Raw genomic sequence first — 20,632 nt, 5'->3', positions numbered from 1 at the left:
CATCTGACGGTGCCCTAGGTGTGCTGAATGGCTGTGGAGAAAGTCACAATACCCAGAACCTACAACATAGCCCTGCACCATGTCAAACAAGTCTACTTAACTTCTCTCATCTCCCCACTATCTCTTAACTGTAAACGATTCTTTGACACTTTTCACTCTCTTCTCAGCCCTAAACTGCAGCCCCCTCCCCCCCTTGATGGATCTCAGTGCTGAAAAGCTGGCCACTTACTTCAAAAAGAAAATTGAGGACATCTAGCAGGAGATAACCCCCCCAATCCCAGATTAGACCTGACCCTAGTCTTGTCAGTACTGCATCTAGCTCCTGCTCACTCTCTGTACTCAGACCAATGACAGAGGAAGAAGTCTCCAGATTGCTTTCCTCTGCTCGTCCCACCACCTGTGCTAGCGACTCTCTTCCCTCACTGTTGACCACAAACTCCTCCTCAGTATGCTTCACTCCATTGGACTAAAAGACACTGCTCTTTCCTGATTCTCCTCCTACCTATCTGACCACTCCTTCAGCATCTCCTTTGCTGGCTCTATTTCCCCTCCTCTTTCCTTTGCTGTTGGGGTTCCCCAGGGCTTAGTCTTCGACCCCCTCCTCTTCTCCAACTACACAGCCCCAATTGGACAAACCATCAGTACATTTGGCTTTCAGTACCATCTCTATGCTGACGACACCCAGTTGTACACCTCCTGCAGTGACATCACAGCAACATTCCTCCAGAACGCTGACGAATGTCTGTCCGCTGTCTCTAACACTATGTCTTCTCTCTTAATAAAACAAAATCTTTCAAAAACTTACCTGCTGGTGTTTCCTCCTTCTGTGAACTGACCTCATCCTGACATTTCCATCTCAGTGTGTGGCACCACTATAGCTCCCAGACAGCACGCTCACTGTCTTGGAGTTATATTAAATTCTGATCTCTCTTTTACCCCCTACATCGAATCTCTGTCCTGAAGATGTCAGCTGCATCTCAAGAACATCGCAAGAATTTGCCACTTTCTCACTGTGGACAAATGCTCACTGTTGCCCTCATCCATTCTTGGCTCAATTATTGCAACTCGCTGCTGATCGGCCACCCCTGCACCAGACTTTCCCCCCTCCAATCCATCCTGAATGCAACATCCAGGCTCATCTTCCTATGCAACCACTACTTGGACACCACAGCCATGCGCCAGTCACTGCACTGGCTGCCCGTCAAATATAGAATAAAATTCAAACTCACTACCTTCATCCATAAAGCTCTCCATAGCACTGCACCACTCTACATTGATTCCCTCATGTCAATCCATCACAAAGCCTGAATGCTCCACTCCGCTAATGGAATCAGATTAAGTGCCCCTTTAATTCGAACCTCTCATTCCTACCTCCAAGACTTCTCTAGAGCAGCACCAGTCCTCTGGAAAGCGCTAACCTAAACTATCCGGGCTATGACTCACAAAACTTCAGGCGCACTCTAAAAATGCACCTCTTTAGGGAGGCATACCACATCTCCTAAACCAAACCCCTATGTACTCCGCCTGATAACATGCTCCCTGCCCTCGCTGACTGCAATCCCTGCTAGCCATAATCAACCACCGCCTGCAATCATACCGATTCAGCCACCACGCGGCTTAAGTCTGACCATTGTCTGTGTGTATAGCATCCCTCACTCCCCACCTCACCATCTCCAGCCCCTTTACCTTCTGTATCACCCCATTATTTGTAATATGTAAGCTCGATGGAGCAGGACCCTCGCCCCTACTGTTCCCATCAATTTATTTACTACATGTAACAGTGGTTTTTGTATCTTTGTTCTTTTATATCTATTTTCCTCTGTTTTGTAAGCGCTGCAGAATATGTTAGTGCTATATAAATACAGATTGTTATTATTATTAATAAGAATTGCCCATTCTTTCCTATGGGAGGCACAAATAAAAATTGCACGGCACTTCCATGTAAATGTTCATTTCATGTGTGTGCAATGCTATTTGCCTATGTATACTATTGAAAGATCATGCGATTTTCACGCGTGTGAAAATTTTGAGTGTTAAAATCGTAAGTGCTGTGAAGAAATGTGTTTTTCTCACGAAACACATTACACTCGCAGCAAAAAAAAATTGCAAGTTAAAGAGTGCGATATTGGTCCGAGTTTCTCAGATTCTCTGCATTTAAAGGGAAATAAATAAAAGTGGCCAGCAGATGGTGCAAATAAACCTATATCCAGGGCTAGTCTGCACATTTGTCAGCAAAGAGGAAGAAAGGGAAAGGGTCAGCTCACTTGGGCTGTATTATCAGCATCAGCAACAGCAGCCAGAGTGTCTTGTGTCTGCTGCAGGCAATGGAACTCTTTTCCAAGTCAAAAGCATTCCCACTGCAGCCCAGCGGAAAGGATCCACACAGGCATGCCGGCAGCAGCATCTGCATGCTCTCATTCATTCTACTGCAGTAAAGCTATAGCCATGAGGACATGAGAGGAGCCTGCAGATGCTTTGAAGTAGAGTAATTGATTCCTACATGCTGCTTTTCTAATCACTATGGTATTTTTATTATAGGATTTGAATCCTCTGACGGATTTATTCTTTTTTTCCCAAAAGAACAATTGATGGCAAACAAACAGTCCTTAAATACAATGGCTTGGAACAAGATGTACTTTCTAGAGGGGATCCTTTATTTCTTGCAAGATCTAGAAGTCACCAAGGGATCTGCCTATCTCTGTTGAGAACACTATTGGTTTCCTCTGGTAGCACAGTATTGGGAGATTGAGCTGTGAGTCATAGTGAAGGTATCATTTCAAAAAGTGGAGAAAAAGTGCAAAGCAAAAATGTCAAAGGTTGTTGGGGAAAGTTCGGTGGAAGACCTTGCCAAGGTTTCTGATGAGGACCTAATGAAATGGACTAAGGAGGAGCTGATTGTCCGGCTCCGAAGAGCAGAGGCTGACAAGATGAGTGCTATGCTGGATCACAGCAATTTGATCCGGGAGGTGAATAGGAGACTGCAGCTACATCTTGGGGAGATCAGAGGGCTTAAGGTAAGGGCTAGAGAGCAGTGTTGCCCGTATATATATTAAAACTCTGCATTTGTTATTCTTGTTATTGTACACCGCCACAAATGATGTTGGTGCTACTGTGCTAAATGAACACTGTTGCTCTGCCTTTCCTCTTCAACAGTAGTCTTGATTCACAAGATTTGAGATTCACAGTAAAAATAACAATGAATCTTTAATTCTATGGTGCCAACATATTCTTCAGCACTTTAAAGTCAAAAGGAACAAAATAAGACATAAAAGGGCAATGTTGCTCCTTTAAACGTCAGTGGAAAAGAGAATGTTTAAGGATTTTTTTTATCATTAGTCTTTATAAACTATGCAAATTCATTCTTAACATACTTCTGCGGTCATCTTCTGTCAATGTGACATTTTTACGTAAATTGAGTTAAGAATGACATTCTCTACAGCCCACAAATAGTTAAGAGGATTTACTCGCAGCCTAAAAATACAGCATCTTGGTGACTCTCACACCTTGCAGCCCAGCCGAATCATTACGTAATGTGTCAAGAGCACATTGGTACAGTACAGTGTGGAAGGCTCGATGGGGTTTTCTTCTGAAACCGAATGACATCTGTGGCTTAAGCTAAGAATTAAATCAGAGTGTGAAGGTGTTTGTGCTGTTAGAGAATTCTGAGATAGAAGCATAGCAAACAAATAAGATGATAGAAAAAGCCCAATGCAAAGTGCAATGTTCACTCCTTACCTTCATGTTATAATATAAATCTATATGTTAGATGCCAGTCTGTTATTGCTAACCTCTGATGTGGATTTATTATAAATTAGTTCAATCAGATTAGTTTCATGATGGTAACATTAGCTGGGGTTGAGTGGTAGCTTCCTAGCAGCTATTGCAGTGATGTAATGAGTCACATTGTAACTGTTTCAGTGCTACAGTGTGCTCCAGCATCTTACTGTATATCAGTATCTCTGTGATTAGACTCATATTAGGTCATGGGGATTGGATTATTATGGGCTGAATTAGAATTCAGTTACATAATTAATGTCTAAATAGGACTTTTTATATTACATTTCATATTTATAGAAAGTTGGAAACAATGTAACAATAATAATACATGTAAAAAAAAAATAAACACAATAAAACTAAATACTCTTTAGAATCCTCTGTTGATTGCACCTTCACCAACAGATAAACTCACGAATTGCTGCCTGATCTCAATTGCCCAAAATGATATTTCACATCCATGGCCTCTCTAAGGGGGTCAGCAAAAATCAAGCAGTGAATAATGGAGTACAGGTGGATTTAATATATTTTACAATACTCTGAAGATCATGGCTCTCTGCTACCACAAAGATATAAGATTTCATGTTTAGTTAAGTTCCCTTATTGGATAATGTGCATTTTTAGCACGTTTGCATACCAAATAAGTTTTGACTTGGCAGTGGGTCTAATTCACACCGTATGAACCTATTTTGTAGGATTAAAGATAGCAGTAAAATATGATATAAAAAGATATTTCAAATTAATTCAGCAAAGCGTTTCCAAGCTTCTTGGGAATTTCTTATGGGTATTGCACTATGACTCTAAAAATGTTCTGCTAGTTAAGAACAGCTGGAGATCAGCAGGTTGTCTACCAGTGATCACCATCAGTTCAGACTGCAAAGCAGGTAGAGATGAGTGGCAGAGTGGCATCCCTGCTTGCCTGCAGTAATTAGAAAAAGGAGGTTCCCATATGTGATGTTGTGGAAGATAAGTGCAAGGGGGTTGCACATTTTTGTAGGTAATTTGCAGTAAGCTTAGCTTAGAGCAGTAGTTCTTAGTGTTCCTAAGTCAAGTACACTCTACTGAAACAAAGTACTTCAAAGAACCTCTAGGCTATTTCCATACCCTGAGCTGCCTATTAATAGTGCAGCATGACTACAATGAGAATACTTCCTGAAGACATAACACGACTTCACGTATCAGTTGGTTGAAAACTGAAGAGTTTAGCGCAGTGTTTCTCAACTCCAGTCCTCAGGACCCCCCAACAGGTCAGGTTTTCAGGATTTCCTCAGTATTGCACAGGTGATGTAATTATTGTCAGTGCCTCAGACATTGCCACAGGTGTTCTTACTATAGGAGATCCTGAAAACATGACCTGTTGGGGGGTCCTGAGGACTGGAGTTGAGAAACACTGGTTTAGCGCATGGTTGGTGCAGATGAGTTTTGTTTCAATTGCAAAATAAAGGTGGTTTGTGGTGTCAAAGAGTTGTCTGACATAGGCTACCTTTATACCTGTGTTAGGAAATGCATTATAGAAGCAGAAAAAGCAGAAGTGAAACTGTGACAGATCTATCACATGATGTACACTAATGATGTCTGAGGAAAGTCAATGACTTATAATGGCTTATATCTGGTTCCATCTTGAAAAAATAGTGCTGCATACGGTGCTGTTTTTTTCCAGAAAATATCACATAACCTGTAACAGATTCTCCAACTCAGATATGAAAACAAGAAAGCCTATTTTAATATATCAGATAGATTGGTATCCATTATTCATGATGCCAGAGCAGATTGTGGCTGCAAAAGGTGTCGCTGTTTGTCTTTGGAGGATCTGCCTATGTATGAACAACCAGAAGGGTCTGTTCTGGGTCCTATTCTTTATAATGTGTTTGCAAGGGACATAGGAGAAGGTTTAACAGGTAAGGTCTGTCTGTTTGCTGATGACACATAAGTGTGCAATAGAGTTGATACTCCTGGAGGTTTCTTGAACATGGAGAAAGATTTAGTCTTCTTGGATAAATGGTCAAAACAATGGAAACTCCAATTCAATACTTCTAAATGTAAAATAATACACTTAGTGAGAAAAAACGTTGAAGTGAATATCATATTGGATGTTTTGTGTTATCCAGGACTTCAGAAGCAAAGGATTAAGGTGTACTGAGTTTTAAAAGCCTTAAAATGAGTCCACAGTGCAGTTTAGCAGCAAAAAAGCAAGTAGAATTCTTGGCTACATAGCAAGAGGTATAACCAGTAGAAAGAGGGAGATTGTGATCCCGCTGCATAGAGCTGGATACCTCATCTACAGAAAGACATTGACAAAATAATTCAAAGTCCAATGATGAACTACAAGAATGGTGTAAGGTCTTAAGAACAAAACTTAGTAGAGAGACTTAAAGAACTTGATGTGTACAGCCTGGAAGAGAGAAGGGACAGGGGGAACATGATGGAAACTTTTAAATATGTTAAAGATATAAATAAGGTTTAAGAGGGAAGTTTTTTATTAAGAAGCTAAACACTGGAACAAGGAGGCACAATCTGAGATTACTTAGGGGAGATCAGAAGTTACATTTGGAAATATATTTTTTACTGAAAGAGCAGTAGAGGTTTGGAGCAAACTTCCAGCAGATGTGTTTGTAAAATCAACAATTAATGAATTCAAGCTGCTTGGGGGTAAGCATAGATCTATCGTCAGAGAAAAATAAAAAATAAATAATATAAGAGCAGCCTAGATGGACCATTTGATCTCTTTCTGCCATCAATTTTCTATGTCTCTGTGTTTCATTGTTGTCAGTGGGCGCAGTGTAAAGCTGTTGTTCCTCCTGTGGTGGTGTTAAATGGAAAGTAGACACTTGCTGTTGGATTTCCCCACAGATTGTAGCTAATTACTGAGGTTACAGCAGTAGGACAACCCACGATCTGCTTATTTTTAGGGGATCCTTTTAATAAAATTAGATCCTATTCACAGTTCTATTAATAAAAAAAAAGGGAAATTAAAGGAATTGTCCCACAAAATTAAGTTATCCTCAGTTCACAAAATATGGGCTAACTATCTGATTGGTTGGAGTACAACTATTGGGACCCCCACTGATGACAAGAATGTGGTCCCGAAGATCCCTGAATGAATGGAGCAATAGTTATGCATGTCATCTACCATTCTATTTATTTCAATGGAACTGCTGGAGATAGCCGAGTACTTTGTTTGGTGGGACAAGCCCTTGAACTGTGGTATAGATGCTATGATAAACTGCTAAAATGCATGAAATCCCAGTCATATCTGTAAGAATAATTTATGATACCCATCTTCAAAGTCCTTTTACTTATGATTAGTGTAAATATATGGATCAATGGTAGAGTAATACTGCTTCTCATGAAATTTTAAATATCCAACCAAATATTTAAGCCAACAGTCACTGATGCTTTCCTGATATATGTCCATTTTTTTTTTTATTTCTCTAAAACTTTGTAAAATAGTACAATTCTGAGAGCCGAGACGTGAAATTTTGGTGGCCAAATGCAATACAATTCAAAATGTACACACATTCCATCCAAAGCATCCAATACTAAATGATTGGAGAATGTACTTTGTCCATATGTTTCCAGAAAAGTGGGTTGACTTGTAAATATAGCTAAAGCATTTTTTAATAAACTGAGTCCTATTAAGGCATAGTTAGCCGAGAGATGGGTCCTTTGCTTATGGTAGCATATTGATCCCCTGCATGGATTTCAGTGAGGGCCTTTATGTGATTTATTTTCCCTGCAAGAAAAACAGGCATTGACACTGCAGTAACTAACTGCCAAGTGCTGAATGCTTGAGTTTGCAGTATTTGTTATGGCTGCCACACATGGGCAATGGTGTATCTCCTCCATCAATCATGACTAGCGTCCAAGTCCCCGGGTCATCTGTGGCAGATTTTGCATCTTCTTTGCGCACCTTCTGGATGTCATCATTGTCCATTGGGGTAGCATGCTTGTCTCTACTTCTTATAGGGCCAAGACTATATAGGGCATCCTTTCCCACTAGAAGCTGCTTGAATATTCAGTCTCTACTGTGCAATGCACTAGCTGTTTCCTATCTGATCTTCTGGCAAGTGACCTATGCTTGAATCACCCAGCTTTCCTGATTTCTCCATTCCTGACACCAGCTAATTTATTGACTATGCATTTCTCTGTCCCCTTGCCTGCCTTAACTCGCAGTCTGATTCTCAGCTATGCAAGAGATCTGCCTGCTCTGACCCTCGGCCTTTTCCTCGATCACGCAAGTTATCTGCCAGCCCCAACCTTGGCATGTATATTGACTATATCTCTGTCTACACCCTCTAGTACAATCTTCCTGACCATGCAATGTCAGTCGTTTCTAAATCTAGACTATTTCTGGTCAAGTGCTCTAAAACACTCTGCAGAGAAAACAAGATCCCAAGTGGTTGGATTAAAGAGTGAAAAACCAGGAAACCCCTAGTGCACCTCCCAGACCGTAGTGAGGAACTCTGCAATCAAACTAGGCAACTGTAATATCCAAAGCAAATAATTTCTACAAAGATGTTCTGCAATCAAAACTATTTGACTGGATAAGCTGCAAAAGTATGGCTTACTGCTGCCCATATACAAATTCAGATGTTGATCCAGCCAGAACCATGACTTAAGGATGATGACCAAATGGCTCTATTGACTTGGAAACTAGAGCTGGACTTGTTTTGGGAGGGAGGGAGAGAGAGGCAGAGACAAAATGTACTTTTCTAGACACTTCTATGCCAAACTGACAATGTACATGAGACAACAAGGTCTCCGTAAATTTCCCAAACTTAGGCCCAATGCACATGGGCGTATTTGCATTGCGGAATCAGAGCAGGCGTCCACCTCCAGATTCCACAGTAAATACTGCCCATGGACATGCTATGAAAAATCACTTTTCCATGTCCACGAGCGGGAATCAATTGTGATTTTCCGCTCATGAAGGGAAAATCGAAGCATGTTCTATTCCAGCGTGGATTCCGTGTGGACGCCTTATATTGAAGTCAATGGAAGCCATCCGATCCGCAGCCTGCGGAAGGGTTGCGGATTCCGCATCATTGCCTAGCAACTGCGCATCATTTTCTGTACTGTGCATGTGCGGCGGCCGGCACATCCGCAAAGCAAAAGAGATGACTGTTGACAGGTACCCAGGGGTCACCAGCCAGGCACAGGGTTAAATTCCAGTGCAGGATCCCGCATGCGGAATCTGACCCGGCCGTGTGCATTCGGCCTTACTTTCCTCTGGTGGGATGCAAATTTTTTTTCCCATAAAATACATGAATTTCATGCACGGAGCCTTATACTAAGCAAAGGATATGGCAAAGCATGAGAGTATAACTGCTTTAGACTCACACTGCACTTCCATTGCATAACTAACAAGCCCACATAATTGTTAGCTTTCATCATCATATTATAAGCAGGATGCAACAAGCGACAATGCTATATGGAGTGTGAGCATCAATGTGGCTTGCCTGCATCCTGTTTGTAATCAGCAGATGGTTGGAAACTGGTATTTAAACCTGCCCTTTGATACACTACAATGTCTTTTTTAAGGCTTGCCAGGAAAAGTGTCCCTAGCAACCTGTCTCAAATTACTCATGTCTCCAAATTAAGGATGGAACGGCAGGAGCTGAGTGCAGAGGAAGTATAAAGAGGCTTGGCAGTTCTCGAATAGTGCTTTCACCCACCTTTTAATGCAATATTAATCAGTTTGAAAAAATAGATCAACAACCACTTTAATATAAAACTTTTCAAATCGAAAATTATAAACATCTCCACAGTATTTTGCATGTTAGAGCAGCAGTTTTTGCTCCACAGCTGCTCTTCCTACTATAACCTGACACAGGAAGTTGCCATGCACAGCCATGTTGGAGTCTAGAAAGAAATTAGTCGCCAAACTTGTACAAAAGTATATACAAAAACTTCTTTGTTCTCTGTCTCCTCATTTCCTGTCTTCCAGTCTTGAATAGTATAGGGTAGGCTTTCTGCACATAGCATTTCAGCCTTCTATTGGAGGTATACACTACTCTGTGGTGGCATATGTCACCCATAGGATCCAAATTCCTTAAAAAAATGTATACCATGGGGTAATTTTTGTGATGGCCCACTGCATAGAAACGCACAGTCTGTTGTGCTTTTCTATATTCTACAGTTATGAAAAGGTAAACTGATACATACCAGCCCGACAGAGATTAAAAGTTTTCTGTTTCTCCTCCATTGGGTGAATAGAGGCCAACAGATACATTTAAAAGGGTATTCTGGGCACAGATTTACATCTGAAAATCTAATGTACATAATCATATTAAGTCATTTTGCAAATGGGTTCACCGTACCTGATCTAATTAGTTTCTTCATTTTCTATGTCACGTGACCCTCTGCCTGAAAAATATGTAAATTTCCTCTGACATCTTGTCCACATTTGCTGCTTCCACCCCTGTCCATAGTCTGTCTTCAACATCCTGTGAACAGTGCATGATGGGAGGACAAAAGCGGAAGCACTGTGTTGAATTGCTCATCTGCAATTCAGAGTACTGGAAGGTCCGGTCTGTCTACTTCAGCAGGCTTTTGCTGGCACTCAGAGTGAGAGGGAGGTTGGTGCTAGTAAGTTGCAGGATCGGTGAGCTGGAGGAGGAGCTACAGTGCTGGCCGGTAAGCAAGCTCTATGCATGCTGGGAGTTGTAGGTAACAGTCTGCTGTGTTTACTGTAGAATTGATGCATGTAAACACAGTGGTAGATCGCCACCGGCATGGGATGAAGAAGGTTCAGAGGAGCAGATAAAAGGAACAGGTTGCCGCTACTTAGCTGTAACTCCTAGATTCCAGCATTTTCAGAATTTCTATTTTGTACTGAAAAATTCCTTTTAACATATATATCAGGAGCTTTTCCTGGCATCTAACTTAAAGAGGTTATTCCAAAATCTAAAGTTATTCCCAATCTACAAGATAGGGGATAACTTTACTATAGGTGGAGGTCTCACCACTAAGACGCCCACGATCCTGAAAAAAAGGGTCCTGTCTCCACTTCTGCGCACTGTAGTGATGTCAGACTTATTTCAATGAGGCTTATGGAAATTACCAAGCACTTGTACATGGCTATTTTCAGCAGTCCAATTAAAAATGAATGGAACAGCACTACGCATGCATGACCCTCACTCCATTCAACCTCCTACTCAGTGTGAGGGTGCAATAAGCCCGAAGCAATGAGAAAGGGAGACACTGGACACCCTCTCTCGGGATTTCAATGGTGAGACTCCAATCAATCATGAACAGAGGTGTCCAGCTTTTGCCATTTCTTGCCAACAGCGGAAGAAGAGCTGTCTTGGGCCAAACATTAAATACATATACACTAACAAAAACTGATGACCAGAAAAAAGGTATCTGTGTATCTCAAAACAATCCCCATCATCCTCTACTGTTCCTTCAAATAACCTCCATCATCCTCCAAATAACCCCCACGGCCACCAGCCATAAGGACTCCAGACTGGAGTGAGTGCCTTCTTCTGCATGCAAGACTGGACGCAGATGACCATAATGAGACCACCGTCTTTCATCCTCAACTCAATACTGCATAGGATTGGTCATGACCCTGCAGCACAGGTAGAATGATCGCTACCGCAGGCTGCCCACCGGACCCGGAGTAACAGTCACAGAGCTGCAAGTGCTACTCACTGCTTTATCATTTGTATGCGCTTGTCTACAAATAGAATCTAACAGCCTGCTGCTGCCAGGTACTTCCGGTGGCCTTCCATCCTACAGATTCAGCCTGTGCGGGTCCCCGCTCTTGATCCATTTGCATAATGTTTTAAGTAAGTTTGCGATTTTGTGTTGGGCCACATTCATAGCCATCCTAGGTTGTGGGTTGGACACCCCTGCCTTAAAATGTTGAGCGAAGATACAATATACACAGAGTCTTCCTCCTACAGTTGTGTGGTGTCAATCTACGCTGGAAACCATAGGAGTAACATCTACCTCTGGTGTCAATGCTGATAGTCTGGCTGGGTTGTCCTTCAGATGTGAAGATATTTAAACTTGCCCCTTTGCACAAGGGTTGTTGGTTATGCATCCTGTGTACTGGCCATCACGCTGTGCCAGTAAATGCAGTGTTTAAGAGCCCAGAGATCCTGCATTCAGCATTCCTATTACAATTAGGGCTCGTTCACATGGATGTATGTGTACAACGCTGCGAGTCTCCCGCAGCGTTGTACGCATTACAGCCCTTACCCCGTCCTGGCAGAGAGCCTGCAGAGACCACGTGTGGGCTGCGATCGAAACTGCACATGCCTGGGAATCTGACATCACGGACATGCGCAGTGTGAACTTTTTTTTTTTTTTTACAAATTCATATCAAAATGCTGCCCCTTCGAAATTCATGCATATGGACAGCATTTCATACGTAGCTCCTTCAAGAGCTGTATGTAATACATGCAGAAAAAGAACATGCTGCAATTTATTTCTCCTGCGTATCAATATGCAGTGCCCACATGCAGGTGTGAATGCAAGTCCATTGACTTTGATTGCCTCTATTCCCCGTGTGTTATGCATGGGAAATACACGTGTGTAATACACAGTGACAAAATGCCCATGTGAATGAGCCTTAAGCTTCATACTTAGAATTCCTACATCTCCATGGTTTAGTGTCAAAGGTCCATTATCGCCATTGTGCTTCGGACTGTATGTAGGTCTCTCTACCATATTGTGACGATCCTTTTTGGTTCGAGTGCTCTACTTGAGGGATCGGTCCAATTCAGGTGGTTCCGGTAAAGTAGCTTACTAATTCTTCTGCTCCTCTCTGCACTTTGTTATAGCGCTCTTGGGTATTCCAAAAAGACCTGGATCACTGCCCACTGGTCTGACCCCATCTTTGGACCCAACATTTGTCAGCTGCAGTCATTGCTGTACCAAACATGACAGACATCTGTCCATAGGCTGAAGATGCAGCCATGAAGCTGCCATTTTTAGTGTTCTTAAATAGTAATACTCCTGTAATCAAAAAATTCTATAAATCGGCTAACCAGAAAAATTATATTTACATGTTCGTGAAAATACATATAGAATTTTTCTGGTTAGCCTATAAAGGTTTCACCTCCAGGATACTTTAATCTTTTTTATACCAGGGTATTTAACATCACATACATTTTTCTGACAGTGCCATGCTATTTTTGCTCTATGTCTATAAGTCAGAAAATTAGAGCATCGGTATTTATGTTCTCTACCAATGACATTGTGGACACAAGGAAACAAAAATATTAACGACAGTTCCTGTGACAATTTCCATTTCTAAATCGTCAAGTGAAAATAAAAAATGTAAATTGACCTATAAATCTTGTGACCACTCATCAGCTTCCTCGTTCGAACGTTGGTGTGCAGAAGTGCTGGAGGCACAGCAGTAATGTGCACCATAATACCCTAAATGAAGAATAGCAAGTAATAATGGCAGTGTCCACAGGAAAAGAAATCCTTAATGGATAAATATATTTTTTAACTTTTTTTTCTGTAATGAGTGAAATAATAATGTATACAAAATTCATACATTTACAGGGGTTGTCCCAATTTTTTTCTATTGATGACCTATCATCAGGGTAGGTCATCAATAGCAGATCGGCATATTCGGCATTTCTGGGCCTGTTGGTACAAAGCTGTCTTTCTCCTGGAAGCAGACAAGCTCCGCACATTGAAGTCACCCCGGTTGGTATTACATTCTGAGTCCTGTTAAAGTGAATGGATGTGATACCAACCAGGGCCAATGCTCCGATCTTTTATTGATGACCTATCCTGAAAATTGGTAATCGATAGTAAAAACTGGGACAGTCCCTTTAAAAGTGTGGCTAATACTCTATTTTGTTTGGCTCTGATTAGAGATGAGCGAGTATACTCGCTAAGGCTCGTTACTCGAGTGAGTAGTGCCTTAGCCGAGTATCTCCCCGCTCGTCTCTAAAGATTCGGGGGCCGGCGCCTGTGACAGGTGAGTTGCGACAGGGAACAGGTGGGAGCGGGGAGCAGAGAGGGAGAGAGAGGTCTCCCCTCCGTTCCTCCCCGCTCTCCCCTGCCGCTCCCCGCCCCCGGCCGTCTTTAGAGACGAGTGGGGAGATACTCCGCTAAGGCACTACTCGATCGAGTAATGTGCCTTAGCGAGTATACTCGCTCATCTCTAGTTCTGATTCCATAACATCTTGTTTAGTTCTTCATTTAGTCTCTGATTTTTGGTCTGAGGTTTGAATAATTTGGTCATTGATTGTGATTTCATTGAAAAACATAGATATTCTAAATAACTAGGACTACACTAATATTTTACACAATGTTCAGGACTTACAAAATGTTATGCACTTGCATAACCAAACCAAAAATTCCATATTTTTTTTTTGAATTCCAGATAAATCATATGAATCCATATGTTCTGTGAGACCAAAGAAAATGGAGACAGCAATTTAGACAATAGATATTTATGTAGTCTATCAGAAAGAAATTGAAACATCCAGGACTCTAGTGAACAGTCCAGCAACACCATTATGAAGTATTGACTTTCACATATTTCCTCACCTGTCATCAGAAGAATGTCTTGCTAAGAAGCTGTTATGTCTTCCCAAAAAATCCCTGGGGCTTGAGATAATCATAACTAATGATTTATATAGTAGTATCATATTCTGCCGCACTTTTTAATATAGTACAAACCGGTTGAAGGCACAATACAGATACAATCAGTCAAAAACAAGATTACAGTGTTAAAACGAAACATACAAGACAAAAGCTCACATAGGAACTTCAAATTCCATAGGCATTCTTCTGTTAAAAGTGAAGCTCTTTCGCAGAGAAGCTTTACGGCTGTCGTCGGCTCCACTAATGTGACAGTGATTGACAGCGAAACACTCATTTGCCAAAAATCTGAAGTAGGATGACCAGCATCTAGACTTTGAGTCTTTGACTGTTCTAATGAGTTTGTGGCACACTATACAACTTTTTCAGGATATTTTATATCTATTGGATGGCTATTCCTCAGTTGAACAAGGGAAAATCCTTACATGGTACTAGAATGACACATCACTATATGACATTGACATCTGGTTGGATGAGAGATTCACCGAGATCCTCCTCAAGAAATTTCTTTGTCGTCTTGGGGTTTATTTTTCATCTTATGTAGAGGTAATTCTGCTATACCAGACTGTGATACAGCTATAGCAGTAAGGGTGCTCCCAACAGTTTCCTTGTATAAAGTGATAAGTGCACTACTGTGAACATGTAACATCACCTACCATAGGTGGTATTAGTGGATCCTTAAACCACGATCTGAATGGCAATCAATGTAGTTTGGCAGCACAGATAAGCAGACAAGGCTTGGCTGAGCAGGTATAGGTGGTGTAGCATGGCTCAGCAGGTGCAGGCGTTAAAGCACAGCTGAGCAGGTATTATTGGTGTGGCACGGCTGAGCAGGTGCAGAAGGTGAAGCATAGCTGAGCAGGTATAGGTGGTGTAGCGCGGCTGAGCAGGTATAGGAAGTGAAGCATGGCTGAGCAGCTATAGTTGGTTCAGCATGGCTCAGCAGGTGCAGGCGATGAAGCACAGCTGAGCCGGTATAGTTAGTGTGGCACGGCTGAGCAGGTGCAGAAGATAAGGCATATCTGAGCAAGTACAGGTGGTGTAGCGTGGCTGAGCAGGTGCAGGCGATAAAGCACAGCTGAGCAGGTATAGTTGGTGTGGTGCGGCTGAACAGGTGCAAGTTGTGAAGCAAGGCTAAGCAGGTTCAGGCAGTGAAGCATAGCTGGCAGGTATAGATGGTAAAGTATGGCTGAGCAGGTTCAGTCAGTGAAGCACGACTGAGCAGTGTGTTTGGAATGTGGAGGCAGGTGCAATGATATGCATATCACAGTAGAACACAAATCATGCACATGCGCCACATACACACAACCAAAAGTAAAGTCTGTCTTCTGCTCTTTCCTTATACATATTGTATCTACAGTAAATGTCTCATAAAATATAATAAATAGTAGGCATAATAGGCTCATTGTATGCTATCCCTTGATAAAGCCAGTAGGAAACGTGCGCTGGGGCATAGCTGTCATCTGGGTCTGTATTTTATCTTATTACATGTTATTATGAGGTAGTTTTCTGTATCAGGTTGCGGGATCTTGATTTGCACTTGCATTTTACTATTCAGTTACTGATATTGGACCGTTGATCATGTCTTGTGATAAATTATACATTGATGTGGCTTCATATGAGTTTCTGTGCCATCTTTTAAGTATTTTATGAGTTTTTTATAATAAAGAATGCATATTTTTATGTCTGTGTTAGAGTGTATTTATTTGTAGACTTATAAAACCCATACAGAGATAGCAATTGTTAACTTGCTATTTAACATGTTATGATTAACCACCCTCATCAGTTAGTATGAACTCTGTTGGTTATGAGAGAAAAGGACATGACGGTTTAGGACGAACAGAGCTCGTTCTATTTTAAATGGCTGTAGCTCCGGCTCAATTAGGGCTACCAACATGAATACATTTCTTGACTTTAAAATAACATCACAGGCATGTTTGCAGTCCGTACAGAACTGAAGCTACTTTCATTTGAAGGTAAATCAGGAAAACTGAATATACAGCTGTCATTTTTTAGTATGTGTGCAGAGGAGAGAGGAGGAGGGTGAGGTGATCAGCGGCACCAGAAGAGGTCTGTGATTCTCCTGTATATCTCTGTGTCCCAGGTATTTGGCTTGATAAAGACTGTACACTATACAGTCGAAACGTTGCTGTATTTATATGCGAAATGGATTAAAGGTGAAGGTTTAAATTTCTAAGAAGTTACTGCAAATTTTTCAACAACCCTGGATGCTGCTGAAGACACCGTTACATATCTTGTGTCCCAGGGGAGGGGTGACATCAATTTGTGTTCATATTTTCCTCATCCCATCAATCAGAGAGCATATGTGCTCTCTGATTGTCACATATAGGTTTTTTTCTCCCAGAAAAGCAGTAAAATGATGAGCACTTGTACATCTAATCACTTCTTTACACCCTTTAACCTTGCAGATGCTGCAGTCATTGCTAAATATGGAATCTAAGTGCTTTAGCAGAAAGAAAATGTAAAAATGTTTCCCTTTACACAAGGCTTTAAATATTAAAATGAAAATAACAAAAAAAGCCCTAAATTTAATTGGTTTTGCCACATCTATAACAACTCATACTATAAAATATTACTCAGAAAATTCCATTAAATAAAAAACAGTAAAAGATCCAAAATAGCTGTTTTCTGATCTTCTTGCTTGCCCTAAACGGGAATGAAAAGTAATGTAACAAATTATATATACCTCAAAATGGTACCAATAAAATTTACAATTTGCCGACTGGAAAATAAAAATGCTCTGGTCTTGGAATGTGGTGCCATGCAAAAAATTATAATAAGTGTTTATACGGTGCAAAAGTAGTAAAACATAATAAAACCTGTATAAGGCCGCCTGCAGACGGAATTTCCGCCCTTGGAAGCTGCCATAGGATTGCCTTAGCAAACGCAATCCTAGGCAAACGGCTGCGGTTTGTCCGCGCGAAATCTCGTGCCGCAAACAAACCGCGACATCCTCTATTTCTGTGCAGGGCTTGCAGAGCCCCGCACAGAAACTTCACTGCCGGGCCGCCGGCTCTGGTCTGCGCATGCGCCGCCACATCAAACAGCCGGAGCTGCGGGCGCGGGTGAGTATGCGCTGCTCTCTGCAAGCGGCCTAAGTCTGGGATTTTTATCATCCTAATAACTCGTAGAATAAAGAGAACATAATATGTATACCACACTGTAAATGTTATTAAACTAAATCTAAAAAAAATTCGGTGGCAAATAACTTTTTTTTCATTGTCCCAGCAAACATTTTTTATAAAAGTTATTCAATATATTATAAGTACTCAAAATTTGTTCCTATAAAAACTAGAACTTTTTCTGCAAAATACAAGGTGTCATACAGACACACTAATGAAAAATAATGAAATAAGTTATGACTAGGGAAAAGTGAGACGGAAAAAGACCTGGGGGTACTAGTGGACTGTAGATTTAACTGGAGCAACCAATGCCAATCAGCTACTGCAAAAGCAAATAAAGTCTTGGGGTGCATTAAAAGAGGTATAGGGGCGAGGCACGAGAACATTATTCTACCGCTATATAAGGCACTTGTCAGGCCCCACATGGAACACTGTGTATAGTTCTGGGCACCGGTGCTCAGGAAAGATGTTACAGTGCTGGAGGGGGTTCAAAGAAGGGCAACTAAATTAGTAAATGGAACGAGGGGACTGGAATACCCAGAGAGATGATCAAAATTGGGATTATTTACCCTGGAAAAAAGACGACTAAGGGGCAACCAAATAACTATGTATAAATACATGAGGGGACAATACAAGGATCTCTCCCACGATTTGTTTATACCCAGGACTGTGACGGTAACAAGAGGACATCCTCTACATCTAGAAGAAAGCAGGATTCGTCACCAACACAGAAAAGGGTTCTTTACTGTAAGAGCAGTGAGATTGTGGAACTCTCTGCCTGAGGACGTGGTGATGGTAAAATCCATAGAGGAATTTAAATGGGGACTGGATGTCTTTCTACAGTGGAAGGATATTACAGGATATAAATTTTAGGTGACCAGCGGGTTGTTGATCCGGGTCTTACAGACAGGTAGGAACTATCAAAGCAGGCTGAACTAGATGGACATTGTCTTCATTCGGCCTAACATACTATGTTACTGTGTTACTATGACTACTGGGACACAAAAGGGGATACGATTTACTGGCTCTTAAGGCTAACATGAGTTATGTCACTAAGGAGCACTTATGGCAAGTGAGTTCTGCATCAAATATATTTACACGAGTCATCAATTCAAAATCCACAATAAAAAGTGTCATTTTCGCGAGGGTTTATCCAATTTTAACGTGACAGTTGGGGGGTTAATTACATTGTATTACAATTCTTTAAATTGACTAATTATAATGTGTCAGTCATGTTAGCAATTGCAGAATCTTTACACTATACTGTTTATGACCTTCGCACTCTGCTTTTATTCGTTACCTATGGAATTGCCACGTGAACCAATCACCAAGCCCAGAATACAATCCTAATTCTTGTTGCCAAATTCCTATTGTCCACCTTGAATCCTGGCTTGAATTTAGGCTATCAAATATTGATGGCTTATTATGGATTCCGACCTCTGATCTCTAACATTATTATAGTGATTTCTTCCAAAATATGTATTAAATGTCATACTCTACAATTCTTTGTCCAAAGAAATATCATTTTTTACTGATAAATGTATCAAGCCAACCTTTAAACCAGTCATCTTGACATTTTCTAGATATCCATAAATCTGGCGGGTCTTACTCAAATTGCTGTTAGCACCAAGACTGTAAAACCTTTAATAATATATAGAATATAGTAAAACTATAGAAAATTGCCATTGGAACAGGCTGTTCTTTGTGAGCCTTAAACTGGCAATCTCAATATATATGAAAACAGAAAATAGCATTAAACTAACGAAGACTATTGTCGGGGCATCATAAAATAGAAGCTTGTGTTCTGTTGCTGTTCTCCTTGTACCTGTACTGATAAGTTCATTTAGCAATTTAGAATATCAGAAGACATTAATGCAGTTGAATAATTCATAATGATAGTTTGAATAACATTATAGTTCCCTCTCAATACAATATTGTGGATGAAAATGCTTTCTTAATGTAGCCAAATTTTTTTTAATAGTGCCTCCTGGCATCTCTGCGCTTCAGTCTGAGCTAATGGTCATGTTGTCTAAATAGGCTGGTGTTATGAAGGCAGGTGAATTGGTACATACAATCATTGAACATTATTGAAGTGATTTACAGTACAATGTAGCTTTGAGGAAAATGCAATTCTAGCACATAAAAGAGAGCAAACAATAGTCGACAACCATCATTCCTTTGTCAGCGTTAAATTGAAAGAGCTTAAATATTATAATTTCTTTTCTACTATGTTTCTAATAGAGTATATGTGAATATTGTCTTTTTTCACTGCCCCTTTTGATCTTCAATCATTGCACGACACGTTTTCGCGTGTCAAATAAATAAGAGCCTGCAAATAGAAGGAGACACGTTAAATGGCCTGGTTGCTTTGTTTGGTGAATGCTTGTTTAAATTCCTCTCTGGAGCTATGAAAGGTTTGAATAATAGCACTTAAATAAATCAAGCGTGAAAAGCCTATGGATTGATCATTAATGTGGTAGAATTGTCCTTAGAGCACAGCAGTATTCTGCAGATGAAGAATAAAGGTCTTATACACAGCTTACACCATATTGAAATAATACCGTAAATAAGTACAACCACAACTTTCACTTGTGAGGAATAGGTTCATGAGATTTATGTAATGCATGGACTGCACAGTGCCAGTTTTTTTCATAAAAACATAAATATGTCATACTTACCCCATCCTATCTCCTATAGCTTGCATACTGACATTGAGTGGTCCCCTGCTCTCTACTTCTTGTTGCTAATTACTGTCTGTATGTAACTCAGGATTAGGGTGCCTACCCATTAGCGATATGTTTTCTTGCGAGTGAAAATGCATATTTATGAAACTAATAGTTTTCAATGGTTTCATACTCATTCGCTATTTCTACACTCAAGCCTCGCAGCGCAGAGAAAAATCTGAGATATCGCAGCAGCGCCAATCCCATTGAAAACATAGGGAGTACATTGCGGACTTCTGTCACAGCTGTGGCAGGAGTTCGCCATCCTATCCCATTGCTTTCAATGAGGCTGGCATTGCCTGTGAATTTAATTATGAACGGCTGAGTGTTGCCTGTGATTGGCTGAGTGAAGTGTCCAATCACAGGCAGCACTCAGCTGTCATTCAATGGCTGAGTACTGCCTGTGATTGGCTG

At 40.9% G+C, this 20,632-nt stretch overlaps 1 protein-coding gene across 1 annotated transcript in view; it reads left to right on the top strand.

Annotated features, from left to right (window-relative positions):
* The first annotated feature begins 2,807 nt into the window (after positions 1 to 2,807).
* The window catches only part of CCDC85A (coiled-coil domain containing 85A), a 313,500-nt gene continuing 295,675 nt past the window's right edge, over positions 2,808 to 20,632 (top strand). Inside the window, exon 1 of the mRNA XM_066594525.1 lies at positions 2,808 to 3,014. Coding sequence (XP_066450622.1) covers positions 2,808 to 3,014 — 207 coding nt within the window. The remainder of the gene's footprint in view (positions 3,015 to 20,632) is intronic.

Source organism: Eleutherodactylus coqui, chromosome 3, assembly GCF_035609145.1.
Source record: "Eleutherodactylus coqui strain aEleCoq1 chromosome 3, aEleCoq1.hap1, whole genome shotgun sequence".
NCBI classification, from domain to species: Eukaryota; Metazoa; Chordata; class Amphibia; order Anura; family Eleutherodactylidae; genus Eleutherodactylus; species Eleutherodactylus coqui.
Note: the sequence above shows the minus strand (reverse complement) of the source record. Positions and strands in the feature narration are given on the sequence as shown.